Raw genomic sequence first — 18,537 nt, forward strand, 5'->3', positions numbered from 1 at the left:
ATGCAAATCATTTCCCTTAGAAATGCTCATTCTGTTTTCAGCCACAATCTCCAAGCAACAAGCAGGGGGTATAGAAAACAATTGTATTTTCTGTGTAATTGTGTGGGTGATTATTTATAAATAAAATAACCAAATTATCAGTACTAAAAAATATTGCCATCAAAATTCATAATTGTTTTCTATAACCCCTGTTTGTTGCTTGGAGATTGTGGCTGAATACACAAACAGGGGTTATAGAAAACAATTATGAATTTTGATGGTAATATAGTGTGAAATTAAACTGAAATAAAACCAAAAGCAGAAATAAAACCAAGATTAGAGCATTGTATAAATTCTAACGGCTAGATGTGTTGGCATACATTTGCAATGTAAACAAATTTGATGTTGCTATTCCAACTCCAAAAATAAATTTGATGTTGCCATTTCAATACCAAAACTACATTTTAAATTTTAAATGCTATGTTGCTGTTTCAACACCAACTCTAACAGCTAGATGAGTTGGCATACATTGGCAATGTAAAAGTTGAATAATTGAAAACAAAATTTATGTTGCTATTTCAACATCAAACATATTTTTTTCAATTGTATGTTGTTATTTCAACACCAACCAATTCTAACAGCTAGATGTGTTGGTATACATTTGCAATGTAAACAAATTTTATGTTGCTATTCCAACTCCAAAAATGAAATTTTAAATTTTATGTTGTGATTTCAACACCAACTCAAATGTATGCCAACACATCTAGCTGTTAGAGTTGGTTTTGAAATAACAACATACAATTTAAAATTTTATTTTTGGTGTGTAAATAGCAACATGAAATTTTATTTTTGGAGCTGAAATAGCAAACAAAATATCCAATTTTTAAGGGGGTGCAATTTTTTTGAAAAAAAAGATGCATTTGTGGGTTTCATATCCCATATCAAAGAATGTTTTCTACACTTCTCGTTAATTTGTTTGCACAGAATCTAACAAGGTTTCTGATTTTGTTAACCAAATATATTCTACGCAACTGTCATTATTTCAATATCCAAAAAAAGAAAGTGACAATCAGCAATTGGATTTCACTTACTTGACATGATGCGAAGAATGAACAGAAACAATAATAGGCAGAAAGCTGTGAAACAAGATAGGGGAGCTACAGAGTAATTGATGGGAGAATAAGACATTTGGGAGACAGGTTGCCTTTAATATTACTCACAAGGATAATCATGCAAAAATATAAAGCACCCATTTGGGATGTTAACTAGTTTATCAACAGAAATTCTGCTATAACTCAAGTACGATTGTGGCTTACCACAAATGAAAGGGGAAGAACTCCAAGTGTCCTTATTAATTGTATGTTTGCTATAAAATTGTTATTTTTAATATAATTACTACAAAGGGAATAAATAGGATTTTAGTAAGCAAAATAAAAAGTGATGTAAAATACATAAATGTAACATGCTATAAAAATAGAACATCACAAAGCAGCATGTACTAGCCAAATAACAGTGACCAGAACCAACAGAATACCTAGTGAGATACTTATACAACGTGCAGAATAAAATAGCACGCAGACAAATGAAGTTACAGAATACAGTGTGAGAACATACAGGTCACTATAGTGATGAGTCTAGCTCGTTAGATTTACAGCAAAGCAAAAATCTTTATAATACCCACAAAGCAATGCAATAACTTGTAGCTCTTTATAATACCCACAAAGCAATGCAATAACTTGTAGCTCTTTATAATACCCACAAAGCAATGCAATAACTTGTAGCTCTTTATAATACCCACAAAGCAATGCAATAACTTGTAGCTCTTTATAATACCCACAAAGCAATGCAATAACTTGTAGCTCTTTATAATACCCACAAAGCAATGCAATAACTTGTAGCTCTTTATAATACCCACAAAGCAATGCAATAACTTGTAGCTCTTTATAATACCCACAAAGCAATGCAATAACTTGTAGCTCTTTATAATACCCACAAAGCAATGCAATAACTTAGACATGGCTATAATGCCATCAATGCAGTAACAGATGGTAACAGATAGTAATGGCACTGGGTATTATAATGTGCAGTGTAACATGCAGAGTTCTACAATAATTAAAAAAAAATAAAAAAATTCTACACTTAATAACGATTGTGTTCTCCTATTGTGAAAAAGTTTGCATTCCTTTTTCACAATAGGGGAACATGTCCGGCACGATTACCAACACTATTGGTCAGTATAAACCCCTTATTATTATATACATAGATAAAATTGTCAAATGTAGGAATACACAATCGTTATTAAGTGTAGAAATTTGCAATTGTCAAAGCTTTGTTTTCCTTTGTAAGAGGCTCTAACTAAGGTTACTGAGGATATTAGAATATACAGGTGTTAGTTATTAATTAAGAAACACACCCCTTTGTAAGGAGGTGAATGTTTGTCAGTTTGTTATTTAAGGCAGAGGTAGGAATGAGAGTGATTTTATGTTTTATGCCTGATGAAACGGTTTGAAACAGAGAAACGCGTTGCAATATTGTGGTAATATTGTTAACCCCATCATCCACCTACTACAACAACTGCTGTGTTGTGTAGTTCTATTTTTGTTTTTAATAAATATTTGTATTTTATTATAAATACGTTTTGAGTGGATTTCTCTACCTACCTACTGCCTGTGCTGACTTTCAAGAATTTCTCCGGATTCCTGGTGCAGTTCCACTTGGATTGCTGCTCCAACAACATCAAGAGATTAGATCTGGGGTGAGCTGTTACACCTGCCTAAAATTTGCAGCTTGTTCCTACTAGCACATAAGTGTGCTCCTGGAGTATCATCACAGCACTGGTTGAAGGGTGAGCTGTTGCACCTTTATAATTCTACAGCCCGTCCCTACTAGCACATAGGTGTGCTCCTGGAGTATGTGAGTACTCATTTGGCTCTATTACTGTTTGTTTTGCATCTTCTCAACTGATGATACCACACATGAGGCGCCCCTCTGTTCTTTTATATTTTTTGTAGTTGTACCCGGACCAGTCGGATGCGAGGAGGAGGCAGCCACCACAGGAATACTTTTCAATACATATTTTTTTAAGAAAAATACTTTTTTTAATTTTTTCTTTTTTCTTCGCTTAGTGTGTGCCGTCGTTATGCAGTGTACCAGCTATGAGACTATAAAACGTTAGTATAGTGTATCAACTGAAGCGTGTCCTGTAGCTTAATACACCGGTCACCGGTGTTCAAACTTCGGTTTATGTCTCGATTTGCGCAGTAGCTAATAACAAAGGTAGACAGTGCAACTTCATAAAAAAAGAATATCTTCACATGTGTATAGGACAGTTTATATAGGGTAGTGGTAAGGGAAGTATAAGTCAATGGATACAAAAAAAACTCACAAAAGGAGACACTGCTATAAAATTAAATCCCCACCTATAACATGATGATTTTCATTTAAAAATATTTTTTGGGGGGGGCAAACTGTTCCCTTTTAAGAAGCAGAAACTGCTTCTTTAGAGTCTCCATCGCATCAGAGGTGGCGATATAAAGCGTGTCCCGTAGCATAATACACCGGTCAGCCACAAATTGTATCCTTACCACACACGGCATAGTATAAGCACGGGTTACTGGTGGAATCTGCATATACTCCTGCCGGAATGTCTGGTACGCCATCTTGCTGGCCCTACTGTCATCTCCACCCACTAACATCTGAAGCCTCTACACACACTCGCATTTACAAAACACATCACAAATACATTACAAAGTATAGCTACACTCCTAACACTATCTAATAAAAAAATAATCAAAAACAATAATGCACAAAAAAGGCCTCAAAGATAGGAGGTCTCAGGTGTTAGAATAAAAAAGGCAATCAAAGGGCTTTAACATAGAGATACATACATATACATGTCTTAAGGTGTGTGTGTGTGTGTGTGTACATATTTAATTATGTATTTACAGACATATATACACATATAAACACATAAATACATATGTACACACATATAGACCTATATTTTTATAAGTGCATTGGAGCCTTTTACTGTTAGATAAAAACATGTAAAAACATTTATGCAATATTCATATTTAATAGTGTGTTTCCCGTAAATATTTAACACTCCAATGATTTTCACGTAGATGAATATGTTCTATGTATCTCTAAATAGATATCCCTATGTATGTGTGTGTGTGTGTGTATATATGTGTGTGTGTGTGTATATATATATATATATATATATATGTATATGTATATGTATATATATATGTATATATATATATATATATATATATATATATATATATATAAAAATACATGCACACACAACACACACACACATATATATATATATATATATATATATATATATATATATATATATATATATATATATATATATATATATATATATATATATGATACAAATGCTGAAGTAGCACTCAGGTAGAAAGGATTCTTGTTAACGAAGTAAAGCACAAATAGAGTTCCAGGCAGCAAAGTATAAAAAACTAACTTTTATTCCATAAGTTTAAAAAAAAAGGACAAAACCAGGATGTCCAGTAAAGAGCCAGCAGTGACTCTAAAAATCAAGCAAGTGAGCTGATCCCCATGCAGACATGTTTCGTGCACCAGGTGCACTTGTTCACTGCTTACCAAATATACCAAATTTTATACTTTGCTGCCTGGAACTCTATTTGTGCTTTACTGTATCCTGTATTTGTTTGGGGCGTGAGTGGCAGACACGCCTGAAGTTGCTGCCTATTGATTGGATGTCTACAGGGGGTGTGTCCCCCGCCCACTCTCCATTGTGCCGGGCTCTTGTTACCATAACGGACCACAAGAGGAGCGCAGAATATACAGTGAAATGTTTCTATATATATATATATATATATATATATATATGTATATATAATCTCTTTTTGAGAACATGAGTCGTGAATGACTATATTGAATATTATACTAGTAGTTCTGATTTGTTTATATATATATATATATATATATATATATATATATATATATATATTGTTCCAAAATACCATTAGAAATATGTATTCATGAATAAATAGAGCATTTCTGCTATGTGAAGAACATTGGAATGTGAAATATTCATACTTTCATGTCAGGTTAGCACACTTGAGAATATGCGATTCGGTTTGTGCGCGAGTAGGGTTTTATTTCCCCTTTTCTTGGTCCACTGACTGACTATGGCGGAATACATTATCGGGAGTGCAATATTTTAAGTTTGGCTTTTTATGCACATTGGGTTAGCACTTGTGCGAAAACATTTTGAGCGTAACTTGTAATACGAGCGCTACCAGACATGCAAAAAGTTTACTTCTAGCGCAGTTGAAGCTAGAGCATTACATAATGCTACACTGGTAATCTGGCCCGTTATAGGGTGTCCTTGGGGGGGCTCCTATGTTTTTATGTATCTTTGGAAGGATATAGTCCTAGGAAATTTCTTATGTAGAAAAGTGAATTCCTTTTTATTTAGCATTCCCACCTTCAATCCCTCCAATAGATACTTTTCCAAGTTTCCAACTGACTTTTAAAAGAAAGAGAAGGGTTGTGGGAGGATCTTTTGTAGGTATGATGGTCATTTAATTTGTGGTAACGTTCGCTCATGTAATCACTCTCATTAAAGATAACCACTCCTCCTCATTTGTCTACCAATCTCCAGCTAGTTTCCAGTAGTGCATTGCTGCTCTGAGCATACCTAGGTATGCTTTTCAACAGAGGTCACCAGGAGAATGGAGTACATTTTATTATGAAAGTAAATTGAAAAGTCACAAGTATTTGTATACCTAGGTGAAATTGATTTTACTGGAGCACTTATTTATAAGATAAGAAGATATTTTCTGACTTTTCGACCAAGTCATTCCCAGTGATATCAGCACTATTGTGCAGCTCATATGTGTGCTTGAGAAACGTCTGTACACTTTCAGTACACTTTCTCATTGACTGTACAGAAAAAAGCACATTACACAGAGTGGAACATAATACACAGTGCATTTCAATGTTTCAATATGTGACCAGCCAGGAAGGTTCCCTACTAATGTAATGTACCCAGGCAGCCGTACTATTGTGTGCAGCTTCAGACAGGCAATGCACTGCTGACCCAGAGGTAAACACAACCACTGCTGCAGAATGGGCTTAGACTTCTGCTTAGCTGCCAGTCACCAGCTGTTTACAACTCTGGATCTGTAGTGCATTGTTGCTTGAGAGATGACTTAAACTAGTCCAGGGTGAGTGATGTGTCTTATGTAAAACATTGTAATACACAAGAAACAAAAAGCTGAGCAGATTTGATGATGTAACATTAACAGACCACAAAATCCTTTGTTTTATAATGTTTTTAAAATGTTGTTTTATTATCTCATTGTAGCTACTAAGGCCCCAAGATACAGATGTGGTATTTCTAAGATATGCCCAGAAAAGCATTTCCCCTTCAAGATTGCAAGTGGAGCAGCCAACGTAGTTGGACCAAAGATCTGTGTAGATGACAATGTGTAAGTATTATTATTATTATTATTATTATTATTATTATTTTATATATATATATATATATATATATATATATATATATATATATATATATATATATATATATATATATATATATATTGGCTGGAACTGTAGCACATGATCATTTTTTTTTAATGTAATTAGCAATTTAGCTTTAATTGCCGATATATATTAGGAAATAAAAAAAGTAATCTTTCTATATAGGGCACATGAAACACTTTTTCTTTCATGTAATTAGCAAGAGTCCATGAGATAGTGACATATGGGATATACAATCCTACCAGGAGGGGCAAAGTTTCCCAAACCTCAAAATGCCTATAAATACACCCCTCACCACACCCACAATTCAGTTTTACAAACTTTGCCTCCTATGGAGGTGGTGAAGTAAGTTTGTGCTAAGATTTCTACGTTGATATGCAACGTTTCTACGTTGATATGCGCTTCTCAGCATTGTTGAAGCCCGATTCCTCTTAGAGTACAGCGAATGTCAGAGGGATGTGAAGGGAGTATCACTTATTAAATACAATGATTTCCCTAACGGGGGTCTATTTCATAGGTTCTCTGTTATGGGTCATAGAGATTCATCGCCTACCTCCCTTTTCAGATCGACAATATACTCTCAATTTACCATTACCTCTACTGATAACTGTTTTAGTACTGGTTTGGCTATCTGCTATATGTGGATGAGTGTCTTTTGGTAAGTATGTTTTTTATTACTTAAGACACCTCAGCTATGGTTTGGCACTTTATGCATTTATATAAAGTTCTAAATATATGTATTGTACTTATATTTGCCATGAGTCAGGTTCATGAATTTCCTTCTGCAGACTGTCCGTTTCATATTTGGGGAATATAAACCTTTTTTTAAAGAATTTTTTTTCTTACCTGGGGTTTAGTCTTTTTTCAATTGACTACTTCTTGCAAATTGCGGGCGGTATTAGGCCCGCGGGTGTGTCAAATGCTAGACTTTATTGCGTCATTCTTGGCGCGAAAATATTATTGGTGCAAAAAAATACGTCTGACGCAACTTTGTAATTTCCGGCGTCAGACTTGACGCCAAGATCTTTCACACGGTTGTGTCATTAGTAACACGAGTGTGTCATTTCCGGTTATTTTTGGTGCCAAAAAAGTTTGTTATGCTGTGCGTCATACTTGGCGCCAAACCTTTTCATTATTTCAATACCCCATTGATGTTTGCCTCTTGCCTTTTTCTCTATCAGAGGGCTATGCTATTTACATTTTTTTCCCATTCCTGAAACTGTCATATAAGGAAATAGATAATTTTGCTTTATATGTTGATTTTTCTCTTACATTTTGCAAGGTGTCTCAATCTGATCCTGCCTCAGAAGTTTCTGCTGGAACATTGCTGCCTGACATCGGTTCTACCAAAGCTAAGTGCATTTGTTGTAAAATTGTAGAAATTATTTCGCCGAATGACATTTGTAATAGCTGTCATGATAAACTTTTACATGCAGATAGTGTATACATCAGTAATAGTACATTGCCAGTTGCAGTTCCTTCAACTTCTAATGTGCATGATATACCTGTAAATTTTAAAGAATTTGTTTCTGATTCTATCCTGAAGGCTTTGTCTGCATTTCCACCTTCTAATAAACGTAAAAGGTCTTTTAAAACTTCTCATTTAGTTGATGAAATTTCAAATGACCAATAATATAATAATTTATCCTCATCTGATGAGGATCTATCTGATACAGAAGATCCTTCCTCAGACATTGACACTAACAAATCTACTTATTTATTTAAAATAGAGTATATGTGTTCTTTATTAAAAGAAGTGTTAATTACTTTGGATATTGAGGTAACCAGTCCTATTGACATTCAGCCTAATAAACGTTTAAATGCTGTTTTTAAACCTCCTGTTGTTTCTCCAGGGGTTTTTCCTATTCCTGAGGCTATTTCTGATATGATTTCTAAGGAATAGAATAAGCCAGTTACTTCTTTTATTCCTTCTTCAAGGTTTAAAAAATTGTATCCTTTACCAGCAAAATCTATAGAGTTTTGGGAAAAAATCCCCAAAGTTGATGGGGCTATTTCTACTCTTGCTAAACGTACCACTATTCCTATGGAAGATAGCACTTCCTTTAAGGATCATTTAGATAGGAAGCTTGAATCTTATCTAAGGAAGCCTTATTTATATTCAGGTCATCTTCTCAGACCTGCAATTTCTTTGGCTGATGTTGCGGCTGCATAAACTTTCTGGTTGGAGAATTTAGCACAACAGGAATTGGATTCTGACTTATCTAGCATTATTCACTTACTGCAATATGCTAATCATTTTATTTTTATGCCATTTTTGATATTATCAAAATTGATGTTAGATCCATGTCTTTAGCTATGTTAGCTAGAAGAGATTTGTGGCTTAAATCTTGGAATGCTGATATGACTTCTAAATCTACATTACTATCTCTTTCTTTCCAAGGTAATAATTTATTTGGTTCTCAGTTGGATTCTATTATTTCAACTGTCACTGGGGGAAAGGGAGTTTTTCTTCCTCAGGATAAAAAAACCTAAGGGTAAATCTAAGGCTTCTAACCGTTTTCGTTCCTTTCGTCAGAATAAGGAACAAAAACTCAATCCTCCCCCCAAGGAATCTGCTTCCAATTGGAAGCCTTCCTCAAATTGGAATAAATCCAAGCCATTTAGGAGACCAAAGTCAGCCCCTAAGTCCGCATGAAGGTGCGGCCCTCATTCCAGCTCAGCTGGTAGGGGGCAGATTAAGGTTTTTCAAGGATATTTGGATAAAATTTGTCCAAAATCAATGGATTCAGAGCATTATCTCTCAAGGGTATCAAATAGGATTCAGAGTAAGACCTCCTGTGAGAAGATTTTTTTATCTCGCGTATCCCAGCAAATCCAGTAAAAGCTCAGGCTTTCCTGAAGAGTGTTTCAGACCTGGAGTCTTCAGGGGTAATCATGCCAGTTCCTCTAAAGGAACAAGGTTTGGGGTTTTATTCAAATCTATTCATTGTTCCAAAGAAGGAAAATTTATTCAGACCAGTTCTGGATCTGAAAAGTTTGAATCGTTATGTAAGAGTACCAACTTTCAAGATGGTGACTATAAGGACTATTCTGCCTTTTTGTTCAGCAAGGACATTATATGTCCACAATAGACTTGCAGGATGCATACCTTCATATTCCGATTCATCCAGAACATTCAGTTTCTGAAATTCTCTTTTCTAGACAAGCATTACCAATTTGTTGCTCTTCCATTTGGCCTAGCAACACCTCCAAGAATCTTTTCAAAGGTTCTGGGTGCCCTACTCTCTGTAATCAGTGAACAGGGTATTGTGGTGTTTCCTTATTTGGACGATGTCTTTACGTACTGCAGAATCTCACACAAATCAACTAGTGTTGTTTCTTCGGAAACATGGTTGGAGGATCAATTTACCAAAAAGTTTCTTGATTCCTAAGACAAGGGTCACCTTTTTAGGCTTCCAGATAGATTCAGTGTCCATGACTCTGTCTCTAACAGACAAGAGACGTTTAAAATTGGTTGCAGCATGCCGGCACCTTCAGTCTCAGTGTTTCCCTTCAGTGGCTATGTGCATGGAAGTTTTAGGTCTCATGACTGCAGCATCGGACGCAATCCCCTTTGCTTGTTTTCACATGAGACCTCTTCAGCTTTGTATGCTGAATCAATGGTGCAGGGATTATACAAAGATATCACAATTAATATCCTTAAATCCCAATGTACAACACTCTCTGACATGGTGGATAGATCACCATCGTTTAGTTCAAGGGGCTTCTTTTGTTCGGCCAATCTGGACTGTGATCACAACAGATGCGAGTCTTTCAGGTTGGGGAACCGTTTGGGGATCTCTGACAGCACAAGGGGTTTGGAAATCTCAAGAGGCGAGATTACCAATAAATATTTTAGAACTCCATGCAATTCTCAGAGCTCTTCAGTTTTGGCCTCTGTTAAAGAGAGAACCATTAATTTGTTTTCAGACAGACAATATCACAACAGTGGCATATGTCAATCATCAGGGTGGGACTCACAGTCCCCAAGCTATGAAAGAAGTATCTTGGATACTTGTTTGGGCAGAATCCAGCTCCTGTCTAATCTCTGCGGTGCATATCCCAGGTGTAGACAATTGGGAGGCGGATTATCTCAGCCGCCAGACTTTACATCCAGGGGAGTGGTCTCTCCATCCAGATGTGTTTTCTCAGATTGTTCAGATGTGGGGTCTTCCAGAGATAGATCTCATGGCCTCTCATCTAAACAAGAAACTTCCCAGATACCTGTCCAAGTCCAGGGATGTTCAGGCGGAAGCAGTGGATGCGCTGACACTTCCTTGGTGTTATCATCCTGCTTACATTTTCCTGCCTCTAGTTCTCCTTCCAAGAGTGATCTCCAAAATCATCATGGAACAATCATTTGTGTTGCTGGTGGCTCCAGCATGGCCACACAGGTTTTGGTATGCGGATCTGGTTCGGATGTCCAGTTGCCCGCCTTGGCCACTTCCATTACGGCCAGACCTACTATCTCAAGGTCCGTTTTTCCATCAGGAGCTCAAATCATTAAATTTGAAGGTATGGAAATTGAACGCTTAGTACTAAGCTCGTAAATCTGTCTCTAGAAAGATTTATTATAGAGTTTGGAAGACTTACATTTTATGGTGTTCTTCTCATAAATTCTCCGGGCATTCTTTTAGAATTCCTAGAATTTTACAGTTTCTTCAGGATGGTTTGGATAAGGGTTTGTCTGCAAGTTCCTTGAAAGGACAAATCTCCACTCTTTGTTTTATTTCATAGAAAGATTGCTATACTTCCTGATATACACTGTTTTGTACAGGCTTTAGTTCGTATTAAGCCTGTTATTAAATCAATTTATCCTCCTTGGAGTCCTAATTTGGTTCTGAAGGCTTTACAGGCTCCTCCATTTGAACCTATGCATTCTTTGGACATTAAACTACTTTCTTGGAAAGTGTTGTTCCTTTTGGCCATCACTTCTGCTAGAAGAGTTTCTGAGTTATCTGCTCTTTCTTGTGAGTCTCCTTTTCTGATTTTTCATCAGGATAAGGCAGTTTTGCGGACTTCTTTGCAATTTTTACCTAAGGTTGTGAATTTTAACAACATTAGTAGAGAAATTGTTGTCCCTTCCTTGTGTCCCAATCCTAAGAATTCTTTGGAAAGATCTTACATTCTTTGGATGTGGAGCGTTGAAATATTATGTGGAAGCTACTAAAGATTTCAGGAAGACTTCCAGTCTATTTGTTTTATTTTCTGGTCCTAGGAAAGGTCAGAAGGCTTCTGCTAATTCCTTGGCTTCTTGGTTGAAACTTTTGATTCGTCAGGCCCCGCCTCAGAGAATTACAGCTCATTCTACTAGATCAGTCTCCACTTCGTGGGCTTTTAAGAATGAAGTTGATCAGATTTGCAAAGCGGCAACTTGGTCCTCTTTGCATACATTTACTAAATTCTACCGTTTTGATGTACTTGCTTCCTCGGAAGCAGTTTTTGGTAGAAAAGTTCTTCAGGCAGCTGTTTCAGTTTGATTCTTCTGCTTTTGATTTAAGTTTTTTTCTTTCAAAAATGAAAATAAACTTATTTTTTTGGGTTGTGGACTAATTTTTCAGCGGAATATGGCTGTTTTTATTTTATTCCCTCCCTCTCTAGTGACTCTTGGGTATTGCTATCCCATATGTCACTAGCTCATGGACTCTTGCCAATTACATGAAAGAAAACATAATTTTTGTAAGAACTTACCTGATAAATTAATTTCTTTCATATTGGCAAGAGTCCATGAGGCCCACCCTTTTTATGGTGGTTATGATTTTTTGTATAAAGCACAATTATTTCCAAATTTCCTTTGTTGATGCTTTTTACTCCTTTTTTTATCACCCCACTGCTTGGCTATTCATTAAACTGAATTGTGGGTGTGGTGAGGGGTGTATTTATAGGCATTTTGAGGTTTGGGAAACTTTGCCCCTCCTGGTAGGATTGTATATCCCATATGTCACTAGCTCATGGACTCTTGCCAATATGAAAGAAATTAATTTATCAGGTAAGTTCTTACATAAATTATGTTATCTTGCAATAGATTAATTTATCAAACAGAGTAACATGGCAGCTGACCAAGATTTTTAAGAAGATTATAATCAAATGTGTGTACGCAGTCTTATAAAGATCTGTCATGCTAGGAAGAAGGGTTGAGAAAAATTGTAATGTTGTGTTCACTGTACAAAAAAAATAAAAAAATCCCAGTTTGAGGTGAAATGTAAAAGGACATCTGCTTTTTGTGTAAAAAAGTGTACTTTGTTTAATGCTCCCTAGAAAGGCCAACATCTATAATTTAGTTATCGGATTTGCGTCTTCCATCATTTCCTTTTTGACCTCTCTAAGGGAGCGTGGGACAAGCACATTATTACACAAAAGCAGAAAGTAATTTATTATTCTTTAAGTTGTGTGTCCTTAGGAGTCTCCAGGCTCTCAGCGCCACAGCCCCCCTGCTTGAACATAAGCCAGTCTACTTCAGTTACTAAGATAAATCCTTAAACCGAGAAATCTTCTAAATCCTGGAATGTTCGTGGCGTTCTGAGATTAGGAGTTTTACTTAATGAAGATGCACAATTTTCCAAAATCTCTCCATGCTCAATATATATTGTTATTTGGATAGCAAAACATTTTTCTTATTCATATTCCAGGAAAAGTGGGCAAAAAAAAAAAAGAAAATATGCTTTGAGAGTAAAGTAAAAAATAAATATTCATGATTCAGGTTGCGCGTGCAATTTTAAATTTCTTTCTAATTTACTTTTGTTATCAACTTTGCTTTGTTCTTTTGGTATCCTTTGTTGAAGAGTAAACATAGGTAGGTTGATACTATCAACCTACCACTGCACAACTCTTTATTATCTACATTATGGGAAGCCTAGTGCATGCTAGTTAAAGGAGAAAAGAGAATATTCTGAAAATGTATTATCGGTAAAAGTGTTTTTTTTTTTTTTTTTTTTTTTTTTATAGGTCAGTGTATTGAACTTTCTCATCTGTGTGGGTGTATGAGCCTATATCAGAAATTTATCAATCTAAGGAACAGCTGGTCAAATTATTTATATATTTATGAGCTTGCTTTGTAAGCAAAGTCATTTAAAGGGATATTAAACCCAATTTTTTAAGAGCTGGCCGATTTTTATATCAGCACCTAGGTAGTGCTTGCTTATTGGTGGCTAAATGTAGCAAACCAATCAGCAAGCTATACCCAGGTTCTGAGCCAAAAATGGGCCGGCTTCTAACCTTACGTTCCTGCTTTTTCAAATAAAGATAGCAAGAGAATAAAGAAAAAATTGATAATAGGAGTAAATAAGAAAGTTGCTTAAAATTGTATGTTCTATCTGAACCATGAAAGAAAAAAAATTGTGTTTAGTATTCGTTTAAATTACTTTGCTTACAGAGAGAGCTCATAAACATATAAATAATTAAACTGTAACTAATATACTGCGAAAGAAACAATTGTAAGCATGTATACACATTTGGAACAATCCACTCCAAAACTTCTGTCATGAATGTGAAAAAGCTTTCTTGCCTGAAAATATATAAAGTAAAATCTGTTTAAAAAAGTATCGGTTGTGCACCTCCTACTAATTAATGCTCACTGGCTTATAGGCTTAATGAGCATTTACAGGAAATGTCTATCGACCAATGAGCATTGGCAGGCCATAACTAATAGCCTATGAACATGAGCCAGTCATGATTAGTAGGAAATGATACTGCTGTATAATTTTCAACTTAAATTTAAAAGGTTTTTACTTATACAATGTTTCATGCAAACCCCCCCCCCCCCCAAAAAAAATAATCATGTTTACATGCTGATCTTTCATATGGATGACAGAAATATTCCTTTAAGGCACCAGAAACATGCTATACACTGCTAATTACAGCATTGTCTACTGCCACATGATCTGAAATTAGTTCAATTGTTCAAAATGAGACACGTAATTTAAAAAAGGGGAAAGCTGTACTTATTCTAAACAAAAGATTCATTTATTCTCTTTCAGTTTGATGAGCGGTGTAAAGAACAATGTTGGTCGTGGTATAAACACTGCTTTGCTAAATGGTAAGTTTGTCATCTGATTTCAGTCTTTGTTCCAGTTAGAACAGATTAAGAACAGCATCTACACTGCTCAATGAAATTAGTTCACTGGTTTTCAAACCTGTCCCCAGGCCTCCCCAACAGGCCAGATTATCAGGATCACCTTGGATAAGAGCAGGTAAAGTAACCATGTTTACTAATCGGCTGATTATTTCACCTGTGCTCCAGTTCAGATATTTCTTTCATGTAATTAGCAAGAGTACATGAGCTAGTGACGTATGGGATATACATTCCTACCAGGAGGGGCAAAGTTTCCCAAACCTCAAAATGCCTATAAATACACCCCTCACCACACCCACAATTCAGTTTTATAAACTTTGCCTCCCATGGAGGTGGTGAAGTAAGTTTGTGCTAGATTCTACGTTGATATGCGCTTCGCAGCAAGCTGAAGCCCGGTTTTCCTCTCAGAGTGCAGTGAATGTCAGAGGGATGTGAAGAGAGTATTACCTATTTGAATACCATGGTCTTCCTCTAGGGGATCTATTTCATAGGTTCTCTGTTATCGGTCGTAGAGATTTCTTCTTCTACCTCCCTTTTCAGATCGACGATATACTCTTATATACCATTACCTCTACTGATTCTCGTTTCAGTACTGGTTTGGCTATCTACTATATGTAGATGAGTGTCTTGGGGTAAGTAAATCTTCTTTTTATGACACTCAAAGCTATGGTTGGGCACTTTATATGTAAAGTTCTAAATATATGTTTTAAACTTATATTTGCCTTGATTCAGGATAATCAGCATTCCTTCTTTCAGACTGTTAGTTCCATTTTTTAGGAAAATGCATATGAATAAATATTTTTTTCTTACCTTGAAAATTTAAAATTGACTTTTTTCCTTGCGGGCTGTTAGGCTCGCGGGGGCAGAAAATGCTTCAATTTATTGCGTCATTTTTGGCGCTACCTTTTTTGATGCAAAATTTCGTCATTTCCAGCGCCATAGTTGATGCCGGAAGTTTTCACGTGGTTGCGTCATTTTTGACGCATGTATGTTAGACGTTTTTTTGCACCAAAAATGTGGGCATCGTTTTTGGCGCCAAAAAATGTGGGCTTCATACTTGGCGCCAAAAAAAGTGGGCGTCATACTTGGCGCCAGTTTTTTTCACATTATTTCAGTCTCATTTTTTTGTTGCTTCTGGTTGCTAGAGGCTGGTTTGTTTTGCATTTTTTCCCATTCCTGAAACTGTCATTTAAGGAATTTGATAATTTTGCTTTATATGTTGTTTTTTCTATTACATATTGCAAGATGTCATAACCTGACCCTGGATCAGTATCTACTTCTGGAAAGACGCTGCCTGATGTTGGTTCTACCAAAGCCAAGCTCATTTGTTGTAAACTTTTGGTAACTGTTCCTCCGGCTGTAGTTTGTGTTAGTTGTCATGATAAACTTTCTTACGCAGATAATGTCTCCATTAGTAATAATCCATTACCTGTTGTTGTTCCTTCAACATCTAATGTTCAGGATGTTCCTGTTAATGTAAGATAATTTGTTTCTAATTCTATTAGGAAGGCTCTGTCTGTTATTCCTCCTTCCAGTAAACGTAAAAGGTCTTTTAAAACTTCTCATATTTCAGATGAATTTTTAAATGACTGCCATCATTCTGACTTATCTATTTCTGATGAGGATCTCTCTGGTTCAGAAGATTCTGCTTCAGATATTGACACTGATAAATCTTCATATTTATTTAAGATGGAGTTTATTCGTTCTTTACTTAAAGAAGTGTTGATTGCATTAGATATGGAGGAGTCTAGTCCTCTTGATACTAAAACTAATAAGCGTTTAAATTCAGTTTTTAAACCTCATGTAGTTATTCCAGAAGTTTTTCCAGTTCCTGATGCTATTTCAGAAGTAATTTCTAGGGAATGGAATAGTCTAGGTACTTCATGTACTCCTTCACCAAGGTTTAAAAAATTGTACCCTTTGCCATCTGACAGATTAGAGTTTTGGGAGAAAATCCCCAAAGTTGATGGGGCTATCTCTACTCTTGCTAAACGCACTACTATTCCTACGGCAGATAGTACTTCGTTTAAGGATCCTTTAGATAGGAAGCTTGAATCCTTTCTAAGGAAGGCTTATTTATGTTCAGGTAATCTTCTTAGGCCTGCTATTTCTTTGGCTGATGTTGCTGCAGCTTCCACTTTTTGGTTGGAGGCTTTAGCGCAACAAGTGTCAGACCATAATGCTTATAGCATTGTTAAACTTCTTCAACATGCTAATAACTTTGTTTGTGATGCCATTTTTGATATCATTAGAGTTGATGTCAGGTATATGTCTTTAGCTATTTTAGCTAGAAGAGCTTTATGGCTTAAATCTTGGAATGCAGATATGACTTCTAAGTCAACATTGCTTTCTCTTTCTTTCCAAGGTAATAAATTATTTGGTTCACAGTTGGATTCAATAATTTCAACTGTTACTGGGGGGAAGGGAGCCTTTTTGCCTCAGGACAAAAAATCTAAAGGTAAATATAGGGCTGCTAATCGTTTTCGTTCCTTTCGTCAGAATAAGGAACAAAAGCCTGACCCTTCCCCTAAAGGAACAGTTTCCGTTTGGAAACCTTCTCCAGTCTGGAATAAATCTAAACCTTTTCAAAAGTCAAAACCAGCTCCTAAATCCGCATGAAGGTGAGGCCCTCATTCCAGCGCAGCTGGTAGGGGGCAGGTTACGATTTTTCAAAGATGTTTGGATCAATTCGATTCACAGTCTTTGGATTCAGAACATTGTTTCACAAGGGTACAGAATAGGTTTCAAGGTAAGGCCGCCTGTGAGAAGATTTTTTCTCTCACGCATCCCAGTAAAGGCTCAGGCGTTTCTGAAATGTGTTTCAGACCTAGAGTCAGCTGGGATAATTATGCCAGTTCCAGTTCTGGAACAGGGTCTGGGGTTTTACTCAAATCTAATCGTTATGTAAGAATACCAACATTCAAAATGGTGACTATAAGGACTATTCTGCCTTTTGTTCAGCAAGGGCATTATATGTTTACCATAGACTTACAGGATGCATATCTTCATATTCCAATTCATCCAGATCACTATCAGTTCCTGAGATTCTCTTTTCTAGACAAGCATTACCAGTTTGTTGCACTTCCGTTTGGCCTAGCAACAGCTCCAAGGATCTTTTCAAAGGTTCTCAGTGCCCTTCTATCTGTAATCAGAGAACAGGGTATTGCGATATTTCCTTATTTGGACGATATCTTGGTACTTGCTCAGTCTTTACATTTTGCAGAATCTCATACGAATCAACTTGTGTTGTTTCTTCAAAGACATGGTTGGAGGATCAATTTAACAAAGAGTTCCTTGATTCCTCAGACAAAGGTAACCTTTTTGGGTTTCCAAATAGATTCAGTGTCCATGACTTTGTCTCTAACAGAAAAGAGACGTCTGAAATTATTTTCAGCTTGTCGAAACCTTCAGTCTCAATTATTCCCTTCGGTAGCTTTGTGCATGGAAATTCTAGGTCTCATGACTGCTGCATCGGACGCGATCCCTTTTGCTCGTTTTCACATGAGACCTCTTCAGCTTTGTATGCTGAACCAACGGTGCAGGGATTATACAAAGATATCACAATTAATATCCTTAAATCCCAAAGTTCGATCTTCTCTGACTTGGTGGTTGGATCACCATCGTTTAATTCAAGGGGCCTCTTTTGTTCGTCCAACCTGGACTGTGATCTCAACAGATGCGAGTCTTTCAGGTTGGGGAGCTGTATGGGGGGATCTCTGACAGCGCAGGGGGTTTGGGAATCTCAGGAGGCGAGATTACCAATCAACATTTTGGAACTCCGTGCGATTTTCAGAGCTCTCCAGTTCTGGCCTCTTCTGAAGAGAGAATCGTTTATTTGTTTTCAGACAATGTCACAACCGTGGCGTATGTCAATCATCAAGGAGGGACTCAGTCCTCAGGCTATGAAAAAAGTATCTCGGATACTTGTATGGGCGGAA

At 36.4% G+C, this 18,537-nt stretch overlaps 1 protein-coding gene across 1 annotated transcript in view; it reads left to right on the forward strand.

Annotated features, from left to right (window-relative positions):
- The window catches only part of FAM3C (FAM3 metabolism regulating signaling molecule C), a 194,068-nt gene that overhangs the window by 164,906 nt on the left and 10,625 nt on the right, over positions 1-18,537 (forward strand). Inside the window, exons 5-6 of the mRNA XM_053716678.1 lie at positions 6,350-6,473; positions 14,505-14,563. Of these exons, the coding sequence (XP_053572653.1) occupies positions 6,350-6,473; positions 14,505-14,563 (183 nt within the window). The remainder of the gene's footprint in view (positions 1-6,349; positions 6,474-14,504; positions 14,564-18,537) is intronic.

Source organism: Bombina bombina, chromosome 6 (assembly GCF_027579735.1).
Source record: "Bombina bombina isolate aBomBom1 chromosome 6, aBomBom1.pri, whole genome shotgun sequence".
In the NCBI taxonomy this organism is placed as follows: Eukaryota; Metazoa; Chordata; class Amphibia; order Anura; family Bombinatoridae; genus Bombina; species Bombina bombina.